The 27486-nt window shown below is 35.8% G+C and overlaps 1 protein-coding gene and 1 long non-coding RNA gene across 6 annotated transcripts; one reads left to right on the plus strand and one right to left on the minus strand.

Moving 5' to 3' along the window:
• The first annotated feature begins 3047 nt into the window (after positions 1-3047).
• LOC131537087 (uncharacterized) lies at positions 3048-26396 on the plus strand. 5 transcript variants are annotated; one of them, XM_058770347.1, is made up of 5 exons: positions 3055-3114; positions 3203-3234; positions 20864-21630; positions 23787-23956; positions 24106-26396. In XM_058770347.1, the coding sequence occupies exons 3-5, from the start codon at positions 20887-20889 to the stop codon at positions 25160-25162; spliced, it is 1971 nt and encodes a 656-aa protein (XP_058626330.1). In that variant the 5' UTR covers positions 3055-3114; positions 3203-3234; positions 20864-20886; the 3' UTR covers positions 25163-26396. The 5 variants fall into 5 exon arrangements, with proteins under 5 accessions (XP_058626329.1, XP_058626332.1, XP_058626330.1 ...); XM_058770346.1 differs by having other exon boundaries at positions 3048-3234; XM_058770349.1 differs by lacking the exon at positions 3203-3234 and having other exon boundaries at positions 3054-3114.
• On the minus strand, positions 6054-8160 carry LOC131537129 (uncharacterized). The gene is made up of 3 exons (XR_009270172.1): positions 8080-8160; positions 7124-7304; positions 6054-6268 (listed from the first exon to the last, which is right to left on the minus strand). It is a non-coding gene; the product is annotated as an uncharacterized LOC131537129 (long non-coding RNA).
• Positions 26397-27486: the final 1090 nt, after the last annotated feature.

A 27486-nucleotide genomic window follows, 5' to 3' on the forward strand; every position in this document is an offset into this window, starting at 1 on the left:
TGTGTTACAACTGTGAGACTCATTTGCCTTTTTATGACGAAATGTGACTTGATTTTCTCACAAATGCGGCGGATGCAGGCGGATTTTCTCACAAATGCAATCCAAAAACAGCAGATGGCGCTGTTGCTCAATTTATGCTAGTCTCTCGAGACCCGAAACACCTGTTTACCTTTTCAGGGAATACAGCAGACCAACATGAGTGGAGAACAGGTGAGTTTCTGTCTTACTATATCTATAATTAACCATTTAGCCTAGATGTTTTCACAAAGCATCCCCACTACACTGTTAGTGAGTGAAATTCACAATAAGTGCTGTAAAGTTGTTAACATGATTGATTAGTTCAAAAATCAGTAGTGACATGGCTAAACATTTAACTAGGCAGTCTTTCTCTATAAAAATTATCTGATCCATTCTCTGTACCTCTCATCCTCTTTTGGATCGCAGGATATAGAATATATAGGCTACATATGTTGATACAATTGTTCAACAATCAAAACAATGCAGGGGTATAGCAATATATTGTCACAATATATAGTCATTTTAAAATGCAAATGTATTATGGATAGCGACAATATTGTGTACCAAAAATGAAAGCTTAGACAATTTAATTTAGTATCAGATATAGTAATATCACCCAAGAGGTCATTAATTATTTACAAAAAAAAAATGTAAAACAAAATCACATTTAGTGCAATATCTAAAACTTTTTAAATGTTATAACACTGTGCAATCATTTGTGTCAAATAATTATGTAATTTTGTAGCTAAGCAAAATGATGAATATTTCTCTTCTGGTGTCACTCTTGTCCTGTGAATTGGGGAGAAGGATCAAGTTCATGCTGATATAATACTAAATTCAGTGTTTTAATAAACAGTGGTTTACCAGTATTTCAGAATGATTTTAACAATGGAATGATTAGAAAATAATATTTGGGGTCGAAGACCACGAAAATAACTAAAAATACAGATACGAGTATTGCATAGTTTTAAACTGCAAAGGTTCTACTTTTATTGGTGTATAGTCTTAATAACAGAACAATGTGCTTTGGTTGAAATATGAAATCTCTCTTTACAGGCCACTTTTAGTTTTAAATGCTGTACAAGGCGTGCATATAAACTATTGTATGCTATATATAAACATAAATATGATAATAAACTATGATATCCCTTATGAAAATTAAAGTTGGTTTTACTATAGTAAAAGTGTGGTAACCATGTTTTTTTTTTTTTTACCATTACAGGTTACCATTTCTGTAATAGCAGCTTTTCTGCAAACACCATGGTATTTATTTAGTAAAACCATGGTTAATTTTCTAAAGGGATATCGATGTTTAGATAATATTTCGGTACATTTATGTAGCTGAATCACAATAAAGCTCATCTGAACTTAAACTAGTTTGATTATAGTAGCCTTTTTGTAATTAGTTTAGCCTACTCCTTTCAGTACGTTGTCTATGTGTAGTTTTATACTTGTTTAAACTTTTACTGCAGAGGTAGCCTACAACATTTCTCTCCACTGTAGGCTATGTCTCAACATATATAGCAGAATGACAATAAATCTTACTTGACCTAACGTAAAAATAACATTCATTTTTGGTACACAGTTGTCGCTATCCAAAATACATCTGCATTTTAGTATTACAATATATTGTGACAATTTATTGTTATACCCCATGCATTTTTTTTTTAATGTTGAACAATTGTATCAACATATGTAGCCTATATATTCTATATCCTGCGATTCAAAAGAGGATGAGAGGTACAGAGAATGGATCAGATAATTTTTATAGAGAAAGACTGCCTAGTTAAATGTTTAGCCATGTCACTACTGATTTTTGAACTAATCAATCATGTTAACAACTTTACAGCACTTATTGTGAATTTCACTCACTAACAGTGTAGTGGGGATGCTTTGTGAAAACATCTAGGCTAAATGGTTAATTATAGATATAGTAAGACAGAAACTCACCTGTTCTCTACTCATGTTGGTCTGCTGTATTCCCTGACAAGATAAATAGGTGTTTCAGGTCTCGAGAGACTAGCATAAATTGAGCAACAGCGCCATCTGCTGTTTTTGGATTGCATATGTGAGAAAATCTGTTTGCACACATGTGAGAAAATCCGCCTGCATCCGCCGCATTTGTGAGAAAATCAAGTCACATTTCGTCATAAAAAGGCAAATGAGTCTCACAGTTGTAACACACAATACATATTTGTCCATACATCTGCATTTTCTCTCAGATAGTTTTGTATTTGCAAATCAGTTTGCGTTTGTTTGAAAGTCGAGTTTTTCTTTGCAAAGCAGATTGTGTTTATTTGCAAAACACTGGATTTGTTTGATGATTATTGGCACAAATTTCGCTCCATAATTGGTTCCCTCTGCTGTCAATCATCCGCGAGAGGCGGGCTAAAAATCAGAGCAGAAACCATATTTAAAACCAAATTTATTGAAACAATTTATTTAACGCAATATTTGCTAAAATGTTCTAGAAGTAAAAAAAAAAAAGTAACTTTAAACAGAAATTGTTTGCTTGGTAGATTTTAGCCCGACTCTGAAGGGTGTTTACTTATTTGTTTTTCAGTACAAAAATGTCTTAAATTTGATAAAGTAATTTACACAAGTGTCTTTAGTTGAAATTCTTATTTTCACTGTTGAATTTTGAGTCAGTTGCTCAGTTTCTTCACTATGTCAGTAAAGCCGCACTGAAGTCTCGCTGCGACTGAGAACTGATTCTGAAGAAGAACAAAAATAACACATTTATTTGAGCTCAACAATGAATGACACTATCTTCGGTAGATCTGCTTTAGAGCTGAAATTAAAGCAAATATATCATTAAACCATGTGAATGTAGATTACTGTTTACTGCTATCTTTATTTACTTCAATACATTGATAATTAACTCTGTGTTACTGACATAAACTGAAAAAGAAAAAGAAAAGAAAGGAAGAAAAAAGATATCATATATGTGGCCAGGTTGTAGAACAAGACACTTGTTTCTGTATTGTGTTTCAAAAATGTTCGTGGCTCCTTTAAGAGATCCCCTTTCTCTACTCGCGAGATGTTAATCGTGTGAGCATCGGGGAGATTTATTGTGAAATAATGCTGTCTTCCTGGGTAAATATTACTGCAAAACCTCTTTGATATCTGTGGGAACCAGAGACCTAGCTGTTTGAGTGAATGTTTGATGTGTAATTCTCCGTAGATGAGAGCGTGAGCCTCGTGACGGGTGATAGTGTAAGTTCAGTATTTCTTGTTCTATTCATGTTAACATCTGGAAATGTGCAAATGCTATCGATCCTGTCAAATTTGTGTTTTAATGCTTAACAACGTGTGTTTATGTGAAAATGTGGTTATTGGGAGAACAACGTAAGATGACTTTATGAATGTGTTTATTTCATCTCTTCTTTGTACCATAGCGCTACTGTGTTCTTGACTGTGTCAGTATCTTATTTCGTACTGTGTTTGTATAAGGATGCAGTATTTTAGGGAAGCAAAAAGGGTTCTTTAAGTTTTCTTTGTACTTTGTCTATACGGCCTGATCGAGTGTGTAAGATAATTTTTTGGTTGTCCTCATTCCAGAGAAACTTATTAGGGAGTGCGTATACTGGTTTTTAACCAGTGTTTATCTGATATTACTCACTGTCTAAAGCCGCTTTTCCACTGTCGGGCCGAACGGTTCTAAGAACGGTCAGGTACGGTTCCAGTTGTTTTTCCACGTGAGCCTGGTACGGCGCGGCACGATTACAAACCGTTCTCGGCACGGTTAGACAACTGACGCATTCCACAGAGATCCGTTATCAGCCCCGCAGTGGAAAACGAAACCGTATCCGTGCTGACTGACCCGGATCGGCACGGAACGGAACGGTTAAGCAAAGAGAACCGTTCGGCTCGATAGTGGAAAAGCGGCTTAAGATTTTGTTTTCTTTACACCAAAATTGAAGAAACGTTGCGTTGTTTTTTTTTATTATTCTGTGAATCTACCTAACCTGCTGCCGTGTGTGCTGCTTTTTCCTGTTCACCCGGTTACATATACAACTTTATATTAAATTAGTTCTTAAGTTTTTCTCTGAAATAATTGTTATGTTATGTATGTATGCATGCATGTATGTATGTACAATGAAACACTTGTTCATTTAAAAAGAAAAAAAGAAAAACTATAATTTCCATTAATTTTTCTTCTTGACTGTTATATTTCTTAATATTACCTTCACCTCTGCAGATAATATGAACCTTATAAACACTTAATCAATCATTTTACAGTTTGAAAATATGAAGAAATATTCATCAGTGATCCCTATGACATATTAAGTATAGGGTGTTCTAATTTCTGCAAATCTTTCATTTAAAAAGAAAAATTGGCTAATTTACTTATTTTATAGTTAAAGACAAATATTTCTCTGTTTTATTAAGCATGCTGTATGTTCAGTATATTTAAATCTTGTCATTTTATTAGTGATCATTAAGAAAATACATCTTGTATTCATTTATGCTATGCACTCTATTACCACGGCTTCTTGGGGTTTATTGATTGCATATATCTCTTCTTATTCTTAATAGATAATTGCTTCTTTTTTTTTTTTTTTTTTAAACAATTAATAAAAAATACAATGTTAAGTTGACAATGAAAGCTGGGACAGACACCAAATGTGGAGAATAATAGCTGAAACAATAACAAATTCTCTGGCCAAGAATATAAATATGAGGGGTGTAAAATGGGAAAATCAGCTTTAAAAGCTTGCTGCTGATGAATGTTGTTCTTGGTAAGACTGTAGTAAACATAAGTCATGACCACATCTGATTTAACAAATATATTTATTTAATATTGTACAGTAGAAACACCTTTCAGAGGCAATTATTATAAATTCCAATAACCCATTATAATTGTTATTGTAATACACTTTTAAAAAAAATGTACATTCTAATAAAATCTACATGCATTTGTTTGTACATTGTACACTGTTAAAAATTGTCCTGTTAAAAAACAGTAAATAACTGGCAGCTTGGTTGCCAGCAAGGAACTGTAAAATTAACAGTATCTTACTGTTGGGTAAAATTACAGTTGGTTACTGTTTATTAAAAAACAGTAAATAACTGGCAGCTTGGTTGCCAGCAAGGAACTGTAAAATTAACTGTGTCTTACTGTTGGTGAAATTTACAGTTGACTACTGTTTTCGCAAATACTTTTTTTGCTCTTCTTCACAACTAAACAAACAATGTGTAAACTACAATACAAATATACTATGCCATTGTGTACGCTATTGAATAATGGCCTGCTAGTAAAAGGACAACATTTTCTTCTTTTTTAATATATATTTGTACCCTTTGAAATAGTGACTTGAAATGTAACACAAGTAAAGCAGCTTTAAAGTGTTGATTCAAAACTTGTTTTGCTTTATTAAAAAAAAAAAAAAAAAAACTTTCTTAGAAAAAACATTAAAGACAATAATTGAAATTTAAGGGGAAGAAGTGGTCATAACAGAAATAAACTCATATTCAACATATTCCCCAAATCAGATTCTGACTTACAGAACATTGGTACAAAATGAAAACAAATTGTAAAATAAAGCCCAAAGCTTATTACATTTATGACAATAAATGTACATTTCAGCTGTATAAATGATAAATAAATTGCTTTAACTCTTTAACAATTAATTCTAATAGGTCATGCAGGCTGTCCAAAAAAATAACTCTGGACACAAAGATTAAGTGAAAAACTTAGAGAACACCTGAGTAAATGTTTTTGAGTGAATAGAAATTAATGAATACCTGAAAAATAGAGATCAAGAGACTGTGTGTGTGGGTGTGTGCGCACATTTTTGTGACAAATGAGGACATAAATGTGTGTAATGACAGGTATTACAAGGAGCAGGTGACTTTTCAGGACATTACCCCATGTCCCCACTTTTCAAAAGGCTTATAAATCACACAAAATGGAGTGTATTGAAAATCTGAAATAGCACAAAGTTCGCTGTAAAGGGTAGGTTTAGGTGTAGGGCAATAGCACATACAGTTTTACAGTATAAAAACCATTACACTTATGGGATTTCCCACTTTTCACAAAAACAAACGTGTGTGTGTGATGTGAGTGTGTGTGTGGTCTGTGGTGTGTAATACTTGTATAAAGTCCAACTCAAAATCCATAAATTTTTTTAAGTAGACTGCAGACACGAGGGTTCACGGTTTTCTTTTTCTGGGTGACCTTCCCCATCAGCTTTGATATGACTCCTCCAGCCCTGGTCCCTTTTCCGGATTTATCTCGATGAACCACCTGAAAAACAAATGTGTGTGTTTAGAATTAGTGTGGAGGGGAAAAAAAGATGGTAACACTTTATCTTAGGGTCTCTTAACTAGTTGCTTATTAGCTAGCATATTACTAGACTATTAGCCATTTATTAGCACTAATTAAGCACATAGTAATGCCTTATTCTGCATGACCTTATTCTACATCCCTAATCCTACCCAATACCTAAACTTAACAACTACCTTACTAACTGTTAATAAGCAGCAAATTAGGAATTTATTGAGGGAAAAGTCGTAGTTAATGGTGAATAAGTGTTCCCTATTCTAAAGTGTTGCCAAAAAGGGTACTCACGGATAACATATAAATATTAAAAGTATATAAAATTCTATTCTTTTATCAAGAACACTTCACTTTACTTTGTCAGGAAAGGAAAGCTTTCTTAAGAAGCTCCAACACTCAGATCTTTTGGACTGAATGATGTGTTTCAGTCTAGATTAAAGATATCTCTTTGTTCAAGCATTGACATAACACATCTTATACCCTACTATTTTAGCCATGTCTGACAGAACTGTAACATATGCACATGATCATCATTTTAATGATGAAGGATGGGTCCTAGATGAATCTGCTTCCTTTCAAGGTTTCCACCAACACCTCACCACCGATAGACATTTTATTTCCTTGACATTCACCTACTGCTCACTGGGGCTCAAATATTTGACAGGAAATTTCTCTATTTGATGCTATTCCCTGTTTATTAGGGCCAAATGTTTCAATGAAACATACATTTTCTGTATAGCTGCTTTAAAAATATATGTATTGTAAAAGTGATATAGAAATAAAATGTGAAGTGAATTGAATGTATGCATCCAAGTATCTAACCTTTGAATAAATTCCAACGTGCATGCGTCTTCAGCTTGGTATTGAAGATTGAAATTGTTGTAAGTAGAAAAATCAGCTGCAAGCCCAGACAGAAAAGCCGGCTGGATGCCCTCACAAATGATGTGCTCCTCAAGGCTGATCATCCAGTGCTGGATTCTTCTTCCTGGTGTTTCACCTGAACCTTTAAAAAGAAAAACACATTTAATGTTTTAATTTAATTCACATTTAATTTCAGCATTGACATAACATTAATTTGACATTGCCAGATTACAATTGAATGCAAAGAAAACTAAAATCATTGTAAACAGTCACAGAGTTCAGCACTTCTAACATAAGAAAAGCATTTCAACATGGACTGGTCTGGACAGACCTTTAAGTCAAAATGTGTATACTGTAAATTGTGTATTGTAAAATGTATTTTCATTTATATTCAGACAACAAAGAAAGCCCATCCACTGAAAGTCCACACAAGTGCATGGTAAATAAAAACTCAATTTCAAACATGCTAGCTTTACACATGAAAACATTGGTTCTCATACTTAGCTTTCGTGTTTACATTTTTAAGTGCTCCAAGCATATGATTTCCGATTCAGAAATCCAGCTAATAAGTATTCTATCACTTTAAATACAAAACCAACATGGATTGATGCAAAAACATAACCAACATAAAAACAATATAAGCACAACAGTAAAAATCCCCCTTAGAATAAGCATGTCATACAAGAACATGCTTACCCAAATTTGCAAACACACGAAATTTTGAGTTTGTTCGTTTGTTTTTTTCAAACAGTGGAGGTTTAACGTTAGCAAATTCTGCAAACTGATAGCCTATTAGCCTATTAGCAAACAACACCGGCCATTTCAGCATGTTACAGAGCCATCGATGTGATTTCAATGCAACAGTGTTTGAAAACTTAACTTTGCATAGGAATTATCTCATAACGAATGAAACTCACCCTGTAATTGGGAATAATATAATCCGAGTCACAGAGTCAGAAATCCAGTTGCACTCGATGATGTCGCATTTGGCGCGTTCATCACTGAAAAGAGCAAATAAAAGATAGTGTCACTTCCGATATCCACTATACAGATTAGTTGCAGTAGCAAATGTAATGTATTTTGTCTATGAAATCGCGCAAAGCAAAGGGGAACTTGCCTGTTAACAAGACGGATGAAAGTCCCGGCGTGCTCACTGCAGTTTACAAAAATACTGGATAGTAATGTTTTATTTCCTTCGAGTTATAAATACAGTAGAATGCCGTTATATTGTGTCTACGTCATTTCACAAAAACGAAAAAAACAGTAATGTACTGCTTTTGAACATAACAGGATTATACTGTTGAAATTCTGCCGTAAATTAACAGCAATTTTTAACAGTGTATTTCTTAAGATTAAATAATGTCATAATATGTGGTTTACACCATGGTTTCCATACCTCAACATTTTTCAGGTTTTCGTTCTCTAAGTACTTGTTGTCAGACCAAACATTCAATAGTCTCATAAGCAATCATTTCCTGTATGAAATGAAATCTACACTGTTAAAATTAGTAACTTACTGGCAGCAGTTTGCCATAACTTAAACTTAAATTAAGCTTACAGTAAAATACTGTATTAATATTTACAGTACCATTTAACTTGCTCTAAATGTATTTACAGTATGTATACTGTACTTTTACAGTTTTTCTGTAAAATATACAGTAATTTTATGGTCTTTTCTTCAGTAATGTATTCAATATAAGAAAAATATATAGAATTTAAATAAAAATAAGCAATGAGAACTGTGTAACTTTAAATTTTTTTAATTGTTCAATTGTAATCCTTGCAATAACATTTTCGCTGCGTGTCAGGCGGTTCTTCGCCTCCACGTCGTGCATTCAAATCGTTTAATGCACAGCTAGCCGTTGATTATCCCTTACATGATAAACATGCATGGTATCGTTATAGTGGGCAATTCAAAATTACTGTGAATAACTCCATTACAACTTTAGATTTTAAAAATAAATTTTAAGAATACTATCTAAGTGCTGGTTTAATAGAAATAATTTGAATGCATGAAAACTCAATCTTGATGTGCGCAAGACATGGTTATAAAAACATTCAGGGCTTTACCTAAAACATTCGGGGCTTCAGCCCCTTTAGCCCACCCCTAGCACCACCACTGTTTGACTCCCAGGGAATGAATAACTCAATAAAATGTGTACTTTAAATACAATGTAGGTTGTTTTGGATAAAAGCATCTGGCAAATGCATGAATGTAAATTCAATGTAAAAGAAAATGTATTTTGGGTTACCTAATTCTGTATTCTGTAAAATGTACAGCTGGCTGTATGATGAGTCACTTCAATCTGAGCAAAGAACAACGATTACAAATATGAGCCAATATGACAGAAACAAAGAGCTGCAGTAATTCAATCTGGACTGAGTGTGAATCAGATCTACAATGACAATATTATTCAATAGATAAAGAAGAACAGGGCAAACGAGAAGTAGAAATTGCTTAAATTACTGCAGGTCAACAAACTAAGAGTATCAAACAAGTAAGCTATTAGAAAACTAAGTTCTTACCGCTGTCATAGTTGAGGATGATTGTTTTGAAAACTTAAATGTCATTCAGTGTAAAATCACTCATATTAGACATGTTGAATATCTGCTTTAAATAAAAACAAAATTGTAGCTGAAAAAATACAGCTTGTGTTGCATCTGCAAAATCAAACATCTCACACGTGTGGACCATGCCCACATTTAACTAAATACACACTAAACAAAGATTAGAGAGGAAGAGTCAATGTCTAATGTCGTTAACAGAGCAGTTCAGCAGTCTTGTGTTTTGCTCCCTGTGTAGTGGGGGATGAGAAGCCTCCTGTAGGAGCTGTTCTTGCACGCCCAAATGGTCACACCTGTAGAGCAATGTTTATCAGATTTTGAAGGGAGACCGCCCACAACAGAAGCACAGAGTTAACTTAAGTTTTCAATATTTCTCATAATACAAGTGACTACTATGAAATTGAGACCAATTTACCCATTGCACCGAGACCTTTAAAATGATATATAAAGGTGAAAAACAATGGGTTCACAAGATATATGATATGTATATACCTATTCTTACTGAAATTTGAGTGAAGCCTTTTGGGGGAAAAGAGAGAGAGGTAGAGAGGAGAATGGGTCGTAAATGAGCAAGGAGAGAGGTGTTTTTTGCTTTCTTTGGAGATCCCTTCCCTAGATTAGTTTTATGGTTTTATTGCATGGCATCTGTGAGTTCCTGAGTTTTGGCTTCATGAGGAGTTAATTTCATAAGGCAATAATTTCACACCCTACATGAGAGATGCTGCCACTCACTTCAGAGCCTTCTGTACCTGATGACCTTGCAAGAATAAAAGGTGGAAAGACAAAGACCTGACTGGAGTCTTCATTTCAGCCTCACCTGAATTAGATAATTATTTAACTTTTCCACAACATTAGTTACCTTTTCAATGGTCAGCAGTAACAAGAATCAGTAGAGCAGCAAGTGTCAGCTTCACTTGCAAAAGCATCTAGAGTAGTTATAAACCTTTTTGACTCAAAAACCCCTTCATTGGAACCTTAAAAAAAAAAAAAAAAAAATGGAAAATGTAAAAAAAAAGCTTTCTTTCTGTAAATGACAATTACACAGTAGATGGTGAACAGTGACTTATTGTAAATATTATAACTGAGCAGATTCAACTGAAGAAGCATTAAATCAATGCCAGAATGACAATAATATTGTGATGAAGGGTCAGAAACGTCTGGATCCATTTGCGATAATACTTTAATGGTGTTAGATAGGCAGGGTCAATACAACAGCGTAGAGAATCACAAACATAAACCAAAATCAGGAACAGATACCAGGCTTTGGTCGGGGCAGGCAGCAGAGAATCAAAGACGGTGAAGCAGGCTCAAAAGGGTCAAATCAGAGGCAGGCAATCAGAGATAAGTAAACAGTCCTAGGTCAATACACAGGGAATCAAAGAATCAGAACCGCTCAGAAATTGTGGCCAGAGCTAACAATACTTCACAACAGTGGAGGAGAAGAGCACAGCTTAAATAGGGATAGGAAATGACAAACACCTGGGGCAGGTAATCAGGCCAAGGCACGGGGCATGTGGGTAATGTAGTCCACATGAGATTAGTACGCTGGTGAGGGTGCCCTCCGGTGGCAATCGGAGAGAGCCACAGAGGTGCGATTTGTGACAAATATAGCTATATAATATAATAATGACAAAACATGCATTCAATGAACATTCAGCAGCCATCTGGGTCCATATTCACAAAACAATTTAAGACTAAACGTAGCTCATAACTTGCAGATTTTGGAGAAACCTTGAAAAATAATGGGTGTGTCAGTCCTAAGTTTAGGAGTCCTAATATTTTATTTTAAGAGTATTTCACAAAGTGTTTTAGCGCTAAAACTAGCTCCTAAATCTGTGAAATGTTAGGAGCAGTGAAGAGGACTCCTAAGTCACTAAGACCAACTCACAACTATCCTAAAATGGCTGTTGCCTGAATATAAACATTTTAGAAACATTTGACGATAATGAGCTTTTAAAACGGTATCACCTTTGGGTTTGGAGGTTATCACAACTTCAAATTTTCCTTTGATTATATCCTTATCATTAACCAGTTGGGCGAGAAGTAACAGATGTTCTTGCGTCCAGTTTGGTTTTCTTTTACGTTTGCATGTCTTACTATCAGCCATGATTATTCTAATCTGTTAATTAAAAGGAGGTTTATATGCATATCTGCTACGAGAGGCATACATGTAAGAGGCTGACAATTATCTGAACATATACTTGTTTAATTAGTGACACTTAGCCTGCATTTTAAAATCTTTATTTGAATGTGGCAATTAACATTATTTTTAAACCTTTATTTGGATATGGCAACGTAATCGCGCTCAACAATATTTCTATGAATAAATTTGTTACAGAGACCCCTCCCCTATCAGCCAATCACTGTGTGCATAGTTAGTAAGCATGCTGACATCACCCATAGCAACAAGGTCAACCCCGCCCCTTTACTCTGAGTTTAAGACTTCTCTCTGTTCCTTACTAAAAGTTTATCTCAGCAGCTTTGTGGATAGGTTTTAAGAGAAAAAAACTTTAAAACTCTAAAAACATTTACTGTAGTGTTGTCAAAAGACCCGGTACTTCGGTACCAAGTCGGTACTAAAAAAATGAAAACGTCACGGTACCAGGTTTTTGTAAGTACCGGTGGTACCGAGTACCCGGTCAACCCGGTTCTTGACGCGTACGGCCCTATGATTTCCGCGATGCAGAAAACACGGACGGAATCGTGGAATCCAGTTATAAAAACGGAATTTACAGTTTAGCACGGAATGTCACGGAATTTGTCAAAGTTTGGATGAATTAATCAAAAGTAGGTCATTACACTTAAATTACATCGCGACATGGAAAAGTCGATTCAGATATGAATCTTGCATGTTCTGCAAGCCTCTGTGTGAATTAATGAATGAATGGCAGAGACGCGTGTTTTTTATTTTTTACTACATGAAGCGCGTGTGATGCTCGCGGTGATTTCAGCATCTGCCGTCTCAATGAGGACAAAAATACATAAACAACGTCTCCAGAACAGCTCTGAGAGTCACTTCACGAGCATTTTACCGTTTCATTTGAGTAAAACCAGCGTCATATCATAAGCTACACACAGAAATGTAAAGGTATTCATGGCAACCCGTCAAAATAAAAGTTTATCTTAAAGACATTGTGCCAGAAATATATTACTATTATTTAGTAGAATGTATGTGATACTCTTACTACTGTTGAAAAAAATTAATATTTATTTTTAAAGAAATAATCACACAATATTTCTTCCATATTTTAATTTTAATAGTAAATCCCCTTTATTTAGCAAAACAATAAAATGTGTTTAAATTTCATTAATTAAAAGACAAATTAAATTTGGGTAAAACTTTACTGTTTACTGTTTTTCATACTTTTTTTTTTTACTTTTTTTATAAGTATAAAGAATGGTATTGATTTTTGCACATTTTATTTTTGTTTGACTTTATTATTAAAAATAATGTGTTTTTTAATTAGCATGTGGTACCGAAATTGGTACCGAGAACCGTGTATTTTGACTGGTATCGGTACCGAATACTGAAATTTTGGTACCGTGACAACACTACTTTACTGCTATTTAGGAGAAATCTTAGTGGTAAGATAAAATATTTTGTGAATATGGACCCTGGTTTGTAGACTGTGTGCCTTGAGACACCTCAAGACCAAATAAGAAAAGCATTCACATGCCTTTCCAGTCACAAGTCATGCCTCCCACTCCCAGACCCATCACTGTTTTTTTTTTCTTTTTCTTTCTCCTGAAAGTCATGTGATTTATTGAAAAGTGAGATCAGATGTCTGACATCTCAGTTGAATACAGATCCTTTCTGATTGGCTGACATGCATCTTATGCAACATCAGTGCACTTATTTAAGTCCGCACAGTATAGTAGCAAAAGAATTAAAGAAAACAAGACACATACTATATATAATATCCAGCAGAAAAACTCAGTTTGCTGTTTGGAACACGGATTTTCTCAGGTTTGACTTATTTATATTTACATTTATTTGTTATTTCACTTTTATTAAAACCCAACTATTCATTTTTGATTCATGAGACATTCAGGAAATGGATTCAATTTTTGTTTGTTTGTTGGTGGTTATTCAGAATGTAGCCTATGATGTTGTGCATGTATGTCTCGTGCAGGTTATAGGAAAATTAGTGATAGATGCTCAATGCTAAAGCACATAACGCATTTTAATGCATTAGACCATAATGTTGGAGGAAACATTTTATCAATGATGCAAGCAGATGACCCCAGAATGCAACACATTAAATTACATGTTAATTGTTTCCCAAAGAATTCATTAATGAAATGTTTAATGTGCCTTAATGTTTTATTGTGATATTGGAGGACCAAACTGTTAGCTAACACCTGTCAGTATAAAAAGGTAGGTCTATTTTATATTAACATTATTTTAAAAGGATTTAATTTGACGTTGTATTTCATTTGATCTTACAAAAAGTGTGTACTTATACATTTTATTTTATTTTTGTTCTACTGACTTAATTTAAATATATACAGTAAATAAGACTCAAAAGACAAGTAATGATTCAAAGTTAATTCTGAATAAATTTTGCTAAAACTTAAACTCCAGGGCCCGTATTCATGAAAATTCTTAGTGCTAAGAGTTGCTCCTAGTAACAAAATTCTGAAAAAAATTTCCTCTTAAAATTAAAGAAAAGATCCCACTAAAGAAAAAAGTAATTCAGAAAGCATCTTAACCCTTAAAAGAGGTCTTAAGGTCTGAAATTGTTAGGAGTACGGACGAGGACTTTTAAGAGGCTTAAGAGTTTCTTTAGCAGCGGAGAAAATGGACGAAACATGAAGAGGGAGAAGAATTGTGTTGCACACAATGCATGACAGTGAGTTAATAAGACGCTACACATTAGATCGTGCAGGGGTCATGTTTGTGACCGATCTTTTTAGAGACACGCTGACATACCCAACACTGCGCAGAAATGGATGTAATCACTACATTAACTACATTAACATATTTAGCAACTGGAAAAATGCAACTATGCAGAAGTGATGATTTGGGTCTGTCACAACCTTCTATAAGCAAAGTGATCACACAAACAATTACAGCACTTTCAGAACCTTATTGTGTCGCTGTACATTTCCTATTATATACGTTAAGTCTATAATAAATAAAAAATAAAGAATACATATACATATATAATGTGTGTGTGTGTGTGTGAGAGAGAGAGACAGAGACACAGTGACACAGTGTACAGTAAAACAGGAAAAATGACACCTGTAATTTCAAAGTGAAGGCTTATAATAGACCCTTACTAGACCTATTATCTGATCTTCCTCCTAACATGGTCCACCCTCTCGAAAAAGTCTCTCCCTTCCTGTAGTTTCCTGGGAAATATTTTGTTGATTTTTTTCTTTTTTTTTTTTTTCAGGAAATTATAGGAAGGGAGAAACAATGAGTCTTTCTGGGCCACTTCCTGGAAAATGTTTTGATAGGGTGGACCATGTTAGGAGGAAGATTTATTTATTTATTATTTTTTTATTCAACTTTGTAATTGTCTGACCCTGGTGTCCTGCAGAGTTTAGCTCCAACTTGCTTAGCTAGTTTTAGCCAGAGATACCTTGCTAAAGCACAAGATGTATGACAAACCAGAAAATGAACGTTTTTGTCTTCATTTGTATTGGGGTTGAATACTTAGGGACATTTTGCTCTGTTTTGTTTGGATTCAGGAAATGTAATAAAATAAATTATATTGCCCATCCTTTGGAGTGGACACCGGCCCTCCAGGACTGAGTCTGGGCATCCCTGCGGCCCGACTCATACCATTACAAAGCCCTGCAATACCAAGAGATCAACGAAGAAACAAATCCCTAACTAAAATTGACAAAATTAAACCAAATTACAGGACAAACGAAACACAATCACATAGAGCTGCCCCCTTATAGCCGACTAACCTTTATATTTAACCTTGATTAAAATACAATAAAACTAAAAATATAACAAAATAACTAAAAATATAATAAAATACCTAACTACATAATACTATTATTGTTAGAAATTGCAACAAAATAAAAAATAGAAATATAAACTTTTGAACTGCGGGTTTCGTCTGGTCAGAGGAGAACTGGCCCCCCGACTGAGCCTGGTTTCTCCCAAGGTTTTTTTTTTTTCTCCATTCTGTCACGGAGGGAGTTTTGGTTCCTTGCCGCTGTCGCCTCTGGCTTGCTCAGTTGGGGACACTTAATTTCTAATCCAACCATGGTGGCGGCAAAGAAGAATTGGATTTCTGTATTATTTCACTAATTGATGTAGGGTTAGGGTTTGTAAAAATTGTTCATTCTCTTACTTGAGATTTTCAGCTTTTCATAAAGTGTCCTTTTTTTTTCAGATTAGTGGAAGAAAAACATCCAACATAAGAGAAAAAGCAGTATAATTTAACAATTTAATCTAAGAAATTCTCATAATAATGAGATACTTTCTCACAATAATGACTTCACGACTCGTAATATTCGTAATATTAAATTTCTGGATTAAATTGTCTAAGATTACTGCGCGTTCTCGTGTTCCTTGAAAAGGGCAGATGTATCGATACGCAAAACTACGATCAGCAATGCAGCGACGTAATGACATCATATCATTAAAAAAGACACCTAACGAAAAAGTTGACACATTTCTGGACTTTTATAAGGAAACATCCAAGCGAACAAAACTACATAAATGTTATAATAGATATATATATATTTTAACATGAATCCCAATTATTTATATTCACGATTTCTAGTATTTGTACAGGCTTCACATTTGTATTTCAATGTTGTAATTAGCAGTTCATTTTAATTTTATCTTTGAAGCAGATTTGTTACGTGACAGCATTAATTAAAGTTTCTTAAGGGTCAAGATCAAGTTATCTGCATCTTCTGTGCTCCATCAAGCCACTCCCATAATATCTGTCACCACTCAAATTAATGCACGGTTCAGATTAACTGTATAGCATGCGTGTAAGACTCCAATACAGTTATAAATTAATTATTTTATCATGAATATATATTTAAATGAGTAAAACTGGTTGTGTCTATAGTATTATATAGTGCACAACATTATTATATTATTTTTCAATAACTTTTTAAATGATTATTATTTTTAATTATTGTCTCTGGATCAGTAGGGTAACTCTTCTAATAAAGTAGCGGTGTCTGAGACAGATTTTAAGTATCGATTCTGCTATCACAGCAACTCCGGGATGAGCTTCAAAGAACCAACCAATCCAAGACCAAGCGAAATCGGCAGCAATAAAATCCAGCTAACTGAGATAGTGACGTACGAAGAACGGGCCCTTGGAATGTGTCACACCCCATGGACTGTTTGTTGTGTTGTCTTCCTCATGTGCTCTGTTTGACCTAGCTTCTGTCAGCATTTGATTATTGTCATTTGTTTCTGGTGTGTCATTAATTACCATCATCAACCCTCCTATTTAAGTTGTGCTCAGGGGCATGTTCAAGCTCACACCGGTGCCCAACGTATATAAACTCCACAATACAATAGCAAAATATGTATAGCATTTTTATTTTACATTAATCAGTGTCTAGCACACCTTTCTTAGGAAAGGATATGGACCAGATTACATTGCAATTACTACATGATCTTTAGACAGACTTAAAGAAGTTCCAGATCTTGCGCTGGACCCATCGGCCTCTTTAATACCGCATGAATGGGTCCAGCACAAGATCTGGAACTTCTTTCATAAATTTTTCTATGCTCCTCTGGTTATATAATGGTAAATATTACAATATCATAGCACAACAACAGTGATCAACAATAATGATAAGCTTAATACTCACAATAAAAATAATAAGGTCATATAGATCAGTGGTTCCCAACCTTGTCCGCCCTTGAGGCCTCCAGAGTGCCCACCCCCCCTCCCCGTTGGATGTTTTACGGCGCGGGACGCGCCTATGGGGAGGGGGGAGTAATGTCAGTCGGTGTCTCCGTGTCCTGTGTTTTCCCCTCCTCTTGTGACCTTATATGGAAGTTCCTGTCCTAGTTTGTCTTTATGAGTTAATTAGTTCCCAGCCCTGTGTGTTTAGTTTCCTAATTTCCCAGTATTTATAAGTCCTGTGTTCCCTCTCCTCTTTGGTCCGTCTTATATTGTCTATATTGTCATATATTGTCATCTATAGTGTTTGTATGTTCTTTGTTTCAAAAGTTTACTATTAAAGATTGGATTAAGTATTACTCTGCGTCTCCTCGCTTCCCTCCCTCGACACACATGCTGACACCTATTCAGTCTGAGGGAAAAAGACTTAATAATAATAATAATAATAATAATAATAACCAACTCTTTAGTTTATTACCTTTGTTACCACATTCAGTGTTATGGAAAAGAACCATCATGACAGAAATTCACATTTATAAACTGTAATTAAAAAGCTACAATTTGAGACCAGAAACGCATCACGTAACTGTAAATAATAATAATAATAATAACTATGCACCCGTTTGTAAGGAAGCTTGTAAATTAACTAATTTATCTGTCCAATGCTGTCACGTCATGTGACAAAAGAACGAACGACTCGAAAGACTCGAGATAAACTAATCAATTCTCTTTCCGACTCAGACTGCATAAGTTTAGCTTAACTTAAACTCAAAAGCTTACAATGATTTCAGTCTTTAGGGAGTTATCATGATCTTCACTTTAGAATACTGATCCAAATAATTAGTAATTCCCTCTGAAGAATTTAGTAATACTTGAGTCATTACTAGTGGGTTACCATGACCTTTACTTTAGAATTAATTAGACATTATGTATTATTCATATTAATTTTGAATCTGTATACAGTAGTTCTTAGTAGCTCTTGGGGAGGTATGGAAAAATAACTGATTAGCTAATAGTGAACTACCACATTCGACTAAGCACTATCACTTACTAATTCATTAATCAGAGTTTCTTGTTAGTTACTAGTAGTTACTAGAGCGCTAATATTATGTTACTCATGTGTTCTGGTGTAGTTATTCATTAATGATGGAACAGTATTCTAAAGTGTTACCTTATTTTCTTATGAAATGAATTCCTCATGAAGCCAAAACTCAGGAACTCTCGCAACACATGCCATGCAACAAAACAATAAACTTTCTAATCTGACGGGAAGATCTAGAAGAAACAACTGTCCTTTCACCCACCCTTAAGCTCCCTCCTTCCTTCCTGGGCAGATGGCCCAGGTCACCAAAAGTTGACTTAGGAGTGTCAAGAACTCAAGTTACTATACTTATATCATGCATTTACTGTATCTTCAGAATTCATAATCATAACCCTTTCATGTTTGGTATCGTTCTAAAGGTCTCTGTGTGATTGGTAAACTGGTCTCAATTTCACAGTAGTCACTTATATTATGAGAAATATTGAAAACCTGAGTGAATTCTGTACTTCTGTTGTGGGCGGTCTCCTTTTAAAATCTGATAAACATTGCTCTACAGGTGTGACCATTTGAGCACGAGAACAGCTTCTACAGAGGCTTCCATCCCCCATACACAGATCTAATCTGTTTGGGGCCGATAATAAAATGCTTATTGCCCTTTTGTTATGGTAGTATTTAAGGCAAAGTTGCAAATCAGTCATTGCAATTCTGTAGCCAGATCAGCCCGTCGTGTGGAGTGTATTATATGCTCCATACTGTGTATCTTGCTGAAGTCAGGTAAACATTTTACTCTTAGATTCATCTTTGAACAACTGATGTTGTGTATTTTCTTATTTTTGAATTGGCTTTTTATTGTTTAATTATGTAATTGGCATGACACGTTTACCTGACTAATGATAAATTGTTATATTTTACTCTTCTGAAATCATTTTTTCAAGTAGATTAATGTGTAGCGGTATTTCCGCAAATCTGCGTTCAGGACAGATCACACCGAAGCACCAATGGATGAACCATGGGGACCATCATTAAGGGCTTCTGATTTCTGACTGTCACTGGCTTAACACGGTGTAGCTCTCGTGGTTATAGGAAAAAAAACACTTTTTGTTATGAGTATGCAGGCGCAGCTCACTTAAAGGTATTATAACCACTCAGCACCCTCTGAGTAAGTTCAGAACTGACGAGTTTGTGTCCGTGCGTTCATGGGGAAATATATGGGAAAGTATTACGTATTACATATGGGAAATAGCCAAGTGACCTACGCAGGAGACGAACACATTTAACATAGTCACACATGTAACAGTTATCCTAATTTAACACAAGACACACGGTCTAAAATGCATAGCAAAGCACTCAGATGTTTTAGAGAATAAACCTAACTAGCCTACGTGCACATGTAGTAGCACAAACAACTATACAGTGTGCTCTCTGGGCACAATGTGTTTAACACAATTACATTTTTAAATCATACCTGACAGCAGAGAGACACACAGCAGCGGGAGCTCCAGAAACCCTCACACACTGCATGGGGTCTGACTACAGAAATTCCAAAGTAGTGTTTTGTCACTTCCCTTATATACCCAAATAAGAAAAACAAAAAATCTTCAGATCAGTCGTAAAAACATAAAAGACGTTTTGGTGTTTTTGGTTCTAGTGCTCCAGGGTCGCACCTGAATGAAGACGGATAAACATTCCCGCAGACCCCTAAAGGGGGATACACCCCTCAGCAGCAGAACACAATTCTTCAAAAGTTTTTAATATTTCTTATAATACACGTGACTACTGGGAAATTGAGACCAATTTACCAATCGCACAGAGACCTTTAAAATGATACCAAACATGGAGGGGAAAAACAACAGGTTCACAATATATATGATATGTGGTACCTATTCTTAATTAACTTTGCGTGAAGCCTTTTGGGGAAAAGAGTCAGAGTTAGAGAGGGCGGGGGAGGGGGAGGAAGAGGGTCGTAAATGAACAAGGGGAGTGGTGTTGTTTGCTCTCTCTGAAGATCTCTTCTCCAGATAAGTGTTATTGTTTTATTGCATGACATCTGTAGTGTGTAAGTTCCTGAGTTTTGGCTTCATGAGGAATTAAGTTCATAAGGAAATAATTTCACTCCTTTCTAAATGACTAAATAATTCTAAATAATTCCTAAATAACTAAAAAAAAAACTATTTTTCAGAAACTAAATAACTAATTTTCAGAATCTAAATAACTCCTAACTGTTTATTTCTCCCCCCCCCCTTCTAATTCCAGTTCCTCCATTTTCCTCTACTACTATGGGTGTGGCAGATGAACTGTGCGATGAGCTGTTCCGTTGGATTTATCAGCAGGAGAAATGTGCAGATGATCTCGAGGCTTTGGCCACCGAGCTGGAGGAGATGAGGGAGGTGATGACTACAGGCCAGTTGGTGGGAAACACAGCAACTGTGCTTGGGTCTGCCACCCTTGTTGGAACAGGCATTGCAACATTTCTGACTGGAGGCCTGGCTGCACCCTTGCTGGCAGCGGCAGCTGGTATCACAGTTGGAGCGGGTACTGCAACTAGTCTTACACTTTCGCTCGTGGAGAAATGGAAATCCAGTAAAAAAATGGAAAATGCAGAGAAGACTACTAATAAAATCAAACAGATTCAGAACAATATTGAAAGGCTCCAGAAGAAACTCCAGAAGGAGTGTGAGAGTGAAGGCTTTAAAGCGTCATCCTCCGATGACGTGGAGTGTGAAATCACAGTGAGAATCCTGAGAGCCATGGGCAAACGTAGTGGTAGAGATCTGCCCCTCAGTCGCCTAAGGCACCTCTTCAGTATTGATGGCATGTATACACATCACAGATATGGGTTTCATCCAGACATTGCATTCTTCTGCACTGTCAGTTCTTTGGTAACATTCCTTGGATATTCTGCCGTCTTTCTGAAAACAGCAGCAACAAAAGGACAAAAATATTATACTCCACTTTTTGTGAAAGCTACTGAAGGAATGGTTGATCTTTCAATCAAAGCTGTATTAAAGGGAACAGGCCAGGTATTTTTTCATAGATATAAACCACACACACACACATTCAGAAACCAGGTGGGGTTAGAAATAAGAACACACTTCCTACTTTCAGTCATTAGAATAATTAGCAGCCATGTGTTACTATTGGCACACTTTTGTGTATCTACATCACGCCAAGAAGAAAGGACATCAGCCATGACTTCAGAGAAGCAATTGTTGTCCCAACAATTTAAAATTTGCAATTCCACAGTAAGAATAATTGTTTAGAAATGGACAGCCTTAAAGACAGTCGCCAATCTTCCCAGGAGTAGGTGTCCCAACATACTCAGTCCAGGGGTGGTGGAGGGATGATGATTTGGGCTTGTTTCACAGACACAGGGAATTTTTTGGGGGATGACTACATAGTGACAAAATCACATGGCTAAATGTATATAGATGTCTGACCATCATATATATATATATATATATATATATATATACACACACACACACACACACACACAGTGCCCTCCATAAGTATTGGAACAGTAAAGACAAAATTGTTCTGTTGGCTGTGGAGTCAAGACATTTGCAAATATGATTAAAAGATGAATATGAGACAAAACTACAGAATGTCACATTTTATTATTAGCTGTTTCAACACATACATGTTTTACCAAATAAAAAGTACAGCAATTTTAGAGTTCATCCCACTCATTGATGTGAGCATAAGTATTGGGACAGTTGAATATAAGGCAGATATAAAAGATTAAAAGTATTATTTAGTTGCAGATCCCTTGCGCACAATCACAGCAGTGAGTCTGTGACCCATAGACATCACCAGACTCTTGCTCTCATCCTTTCAAATACTTTTCCCAGCCTTTAATGCAGCCAATTCCAATTGTTGCTTGTTTTGGGGAGTTTCTGCCTTTACTCTCCTCTTCAGCTGGTGAAATTCATGTTCAATCGGATTTAAATCTGGAGATTGACTTGGGCAATCTAAGACTTTCCATTTCTTTGCCCTTATAAACTCCTTGACTGAACTGGCAGGGTGTTTTGGGTCATTGTCCTGATGCAATATGAAGCACTTCCCAATGAATCTGGTGGCATTTTCTTGAATATTGGTAGGCAAGATGGTTTTGTTCCCTTCCAAATTCATTCTGCTACTGTCATCATACATTAAGTCATCAGTAAAGTTGAGAGGCCTGTTCCAGAGGCAGCCATGCATGCCCATGCCATGACACCACCTCCACCATGCTTTACAGATGAGGCTGTATGCTTGGGATCATTGCAGTTCCCTTTTCTTTCCCATCACTTCGATAAAGGTTCATCTTTGTCTCATCAGTCCATAAACACAGTTCCAAAACTGTTCTGGCTCACCTTTGTGCTTTTTTGCAAACTCTAATCTTGCCTTTCTGTTTTTGGAGCTGGTCAGAGGTTTGTATCTTGCTGTGTAGCATCTGTAATTCTGTGTCAAAGTCTCCTGAGGACAGTAGATTGTCAGAGCATCACCCCAGCTTTCTGGAAGTTGTTGGTGATTTTACAGACACGTCTTTTAGGGTTCATTTTCACAGCTTTTATGATTTGTCTGTCATCAACTACTGTTGTTTTCTCAGCCGATCAGGTGGTTTCCAAACTCTTGATTTCTCCATGCCCTTTGTATTTGCTAGAGCTCTAATTGACTTCCTCTTTTCTTTTAGCATCCAAATTGCTTGTTTTTCTCTCAAAGTCAGCTCCCTCATCTTCATCCTGGTTTGTGTGTGTCATCATCGAATGCAAGATTCAGAATGCAGAAGTAATGGATATAACTGATACGGCACATTCCCTGCTTTTAATATCTGAAGAATTAATGCAACAGGACACAGCTGATCGCTTAGAAAGACCTGTGAGGCAACTGTTCCAATACTTATGCTCACATCAGATAGAGAGATGAACTCTAAAAGTGCTGAACTTCTTAGCTGGTAAAACATGTATGTGTTGAATCACCCAATAATAAAATGTAACATTCTGTAGTTTTGTCTCATATTCATCTTTTAATCATATTTGTAAATGTCTTGACTCCACAGCCAACAGAGCAATTTTGTCTTTACTGTTCCAATACTTTTGGAAGGGACTGTGTGTGTGTGTGTGTGTGTGTGTGTGTATGTATATATATATATATATATATATATATATAATATTTATTTATTTTTTCATCTTTGCAGGCCGCAGGAGGAATATTTGGGCTGATATTAACAGTTCCCGATCTGATTGATAACTGTGAAGAACTGATTAAAAACAAACATCAGACTGAAGCTAGCAAATTTCTGAAGACAAAAGCTAAAGAAATCCGTGAGACTGCAAAAAAATTTAAAAAGCCATTGAATGAATTGCAGTAAGTACATAAGTGTTTCTCTGAACATTTTATAAATGATACATTGAGTAACATGAGTAAGACTGCTTACTATAACACAATAATAATACAACAGATCTGGTATTTACTACTCACTGCTGGATGTCATCACCTCTAAACTTATCTTTCAGAGAGATGCTCAGTCAAATCCCTGAAATAGAGTGTCACATTGATTTGGCTCAGGAGATGTTTGGATCTCAAATATACACACAAGGCACCATTTGTGTGGAGTATAAACAGACCCAAAAGCAGGACAGGAAGACACAGAGGTTTATTTTCCTATGCACAAAAGACATAGGAGTAACTAAGTATGGTTCCACATGTAAAGACAAATCAGGTAACAACAAGAACAAAAGACAGAAGAAGAAGGCTACTTCAACTGAAGACAGGTACCTTAACCAGGAGAGGAAAACTGCTTTTCTGAGGAAACCACCACACAAGTCTAAAACAAAAGTAAAGGAATTTCAGTTCCGCCTTCCTAAAATAATGATGTCTAATGTGCGTTCTCTTCCAAACAAAATAGAGGAGCTCGAAGAAATGATGGAAGATGCGGAAAACTTTAATTCCGATCTGATGTTCTTCACAGAGACATGGTTGAATAGGAACTCACCCAGCATTAGCTTGGAGGGATATATGTCTTACAAGGTTGATCGTGATGCACGGCTAACTCAGAAACATAGAGGAGGGGGATTGATAATGCTTGTGAATGAGGTCTGGGCGACTGATGTGGAGGTGGAAAACATCATGATTACTCGAGATTATGAGTTAATGGTTGTGTCCATTATACCAAATGAACACCCTGAGGGTGCTCCACCACTTACCTTCATCCATGTGTATATCCCAGGACCTAATATTACTCAAGCTGCCACTGACATTGCTGGTATTTATTATGATGCTCTGGAGAAGTATCCTGGTGGTCCTGTTTTCTTATTGGGTGATTTCAACCGGTGTGACATCACTCATCTCTTGGACCTGGAGCAATATGTCACATGCCCAACCAGATACAGTAACACCCTGGATAAGTGCTATGGGAATGTGCCAGGGGCTTATAGATCTGTATGCAGACCCCCGCTTGGCCGGTCAGACCACAATGTCATTCATTTGATTCCTAAAAAAAAGTCGGATGAAAGTGATCCTTCCAAAGATGAGAAGTGTACACACGACAAAACCAAACCCAGAAAGCAATGAGAGGCTGCGCAACAGTTGTACTTCTGTTGTTTTCATGTAGCACCGTGGTCCTGGAGGAACATTGTTTAGTTTCACTGTGTGCTGTACTAGTATAAGATAGCTTGTTTTGTCCTATAGATGCAGGTGGCATCTAACTACTTTCAATTAACTTATTGAGTATAAAAAGTAATTTAGAAAAAAGAAGACAGGATTATAGTGGGAACTGGTCTGAATACTGGCACAACAATGAGGAACAACAAAATTCTCCTTTGAATGAAGAAAATTAAATGAAGGAAACTGTTGCTTGATATGCATAAAGGTCCCCTTAAGTGCTTTGAAACACACAGCGTTATTCTGTGTGGTGACGTAATTTCAACTGAAACAGGAAGACAAGACGGGCAGCCCCGTCCCCCTTTTTAAAATAGCCAATACCGTTTTGTTTATATCTGCTCGGGCCAGAGCCGTTGAGCTCGGTAAAACCGCATTTGACTTGAAAAATGACATGTGACTTAAAAAAAAAGAAATGCTACCACCTTGCTAGTCTACAATTTTAATCAAACAAATATCTTTTCTACTTACAGTAATACTGCTAAAAGATATTCAATCACTGAAGTTTACCATTATAACCAAAAATGACCTGTAAATGTGTTGATTACATTGAAAGGACCAGGACTCTGATGCAGTCTGGCTGTGAATGGTACCATTAATTATTCACTGAAGAGAAAAACAAGAGAGCATTCACAAGCTCTGGGGTGGTGGAAGTTCACTGAAGAATCCTCTGTAAACCAAGTGCAAGATAAATCCTGAGGAGAGGATGGAAACTGTTAATTCAAGGAAATGCCTTAACTACTAAATCCCCAGGAAGAATGGTTCAGTGGGTTCACTTTAAACTATTCGCCTTCTTGAACTCTCTCAATCTACTTTTATGTGATACTGATAAACACACACCAATTAGTATCTAACTTTGAGCGCAATCCTAATCATAAACTGTAGCCTATTACGTAAAACATTGAGCATACATATTTTACACTGTGTTAAGACTTCTAGTGGAACAGAGAGTAAAGTTTGTTTGTGTGTGTGTGTGTGAGAGAGAGAGAGAGAGAGAGAAACAATAGAAGCCCAATAGAAACCATCACAGAAATTCCAATGGTTTCCATTAAAATACCATTATGAACCATTAACATTTCCCAGTAAAACCATTGCAAAATTCCTTTTTATAGTGTGTTTTGGGCATTTTTCCAATAGGATTTAACATCCCACCAATAGAATCCATCACATACCAGTAGACACCATTATAGTTTCCATTAAAACCAATACAATTCCCATTATAACCATTAAATCCATTACATTTTCTATTGTGTTTTGGGCAGGGTTCTATTGTTTTTTTTTTTTCAGCAGGGAGAGAGAGTCACAGCGTAGCGTCTTGTGTGTGTGTGTGTGTGTGTGTGTGTGCTCGCTTGTGTGAGGGAGGAGACACGGTCAGAGCAGGGGTTAATGAAGCCCAAGTGCCACCTACAGGCCTATTATGTGAAGTGTAGGCTGGCAAAATGGTGACGTGTGTTATTTCTGTGTATAATTGTGTATAATTCCGTGTATAATTATGCAGCATTATGAAAGTGTCTTATGCTCATCAACCCTGCATTTATTTGATCAAAAATACAGAAAAAACTGATATTGTGAAATTATTACAATTTATAAGTAAGTTTTTCTATTTTAATATACTTTAAAATATCATATATTTCTGTGATGGAAAGTCTTCACTCCAGTCTTCAGTGTCACATGATCCTTTAGAAATCATTCTAATATGCTGCTTTAATATCAATGTTGGAAACAGTTGTGCTGCTTAATTTTTATTTATTTATTTGTTTATTAATTTATTTTTTATGAAATTTTTTTTTCTCTCATACACATTAGCTACAATTATTGGTACCCCTAGAAATTCTTATGAGTAAAATATCTCTGAAGTATATTCCCATTCATATTCAAAATTTTGAGCACTCCAGGGTGATTATGAACATGAAATTATCCAGCCATGGCTTCCTGTTTCACAGAAATATAAACAGGAGGGAAAACAAAGCCCAAATTCCCCTAATCATCCATCACAATGAGAAAAACCAAAGAATATATTTCTGATTTGCAGCAAAAGATAATTGAACTTCACAAATTAGTGAAGTGGCTTTAAGAAAAGAATTCCCATTTCCACCATCAGGGCAATAATTAAGAATTTCCAATCAACATAAAATGTTACGAAACTGCCTGGAAGAGGACGTGTGTCTGTATCGTCCTAATGCACGGTGAGAAGGAGAGTTTGAGTGGCTAAAGACTCTCCAAGGACCACAGCTGGA

The sequence above is a fragment of the Onychostoma macrolepis genome, chromosome 03, assembly GCF_012432095.1.
Source record: "Onychostoma macrolepis isolate SWU-2019 chromosome 03, ASM1243209v1, whole genome shotgun sequence".
Classification (NCBI taxonomy): domain Eukaryota; kingdom Metazoa; phylum Chordata; class Actinopteri; order Cypriniformes; family Cyprinidae; genus Onychostoma; species Onychostoma macrolepis.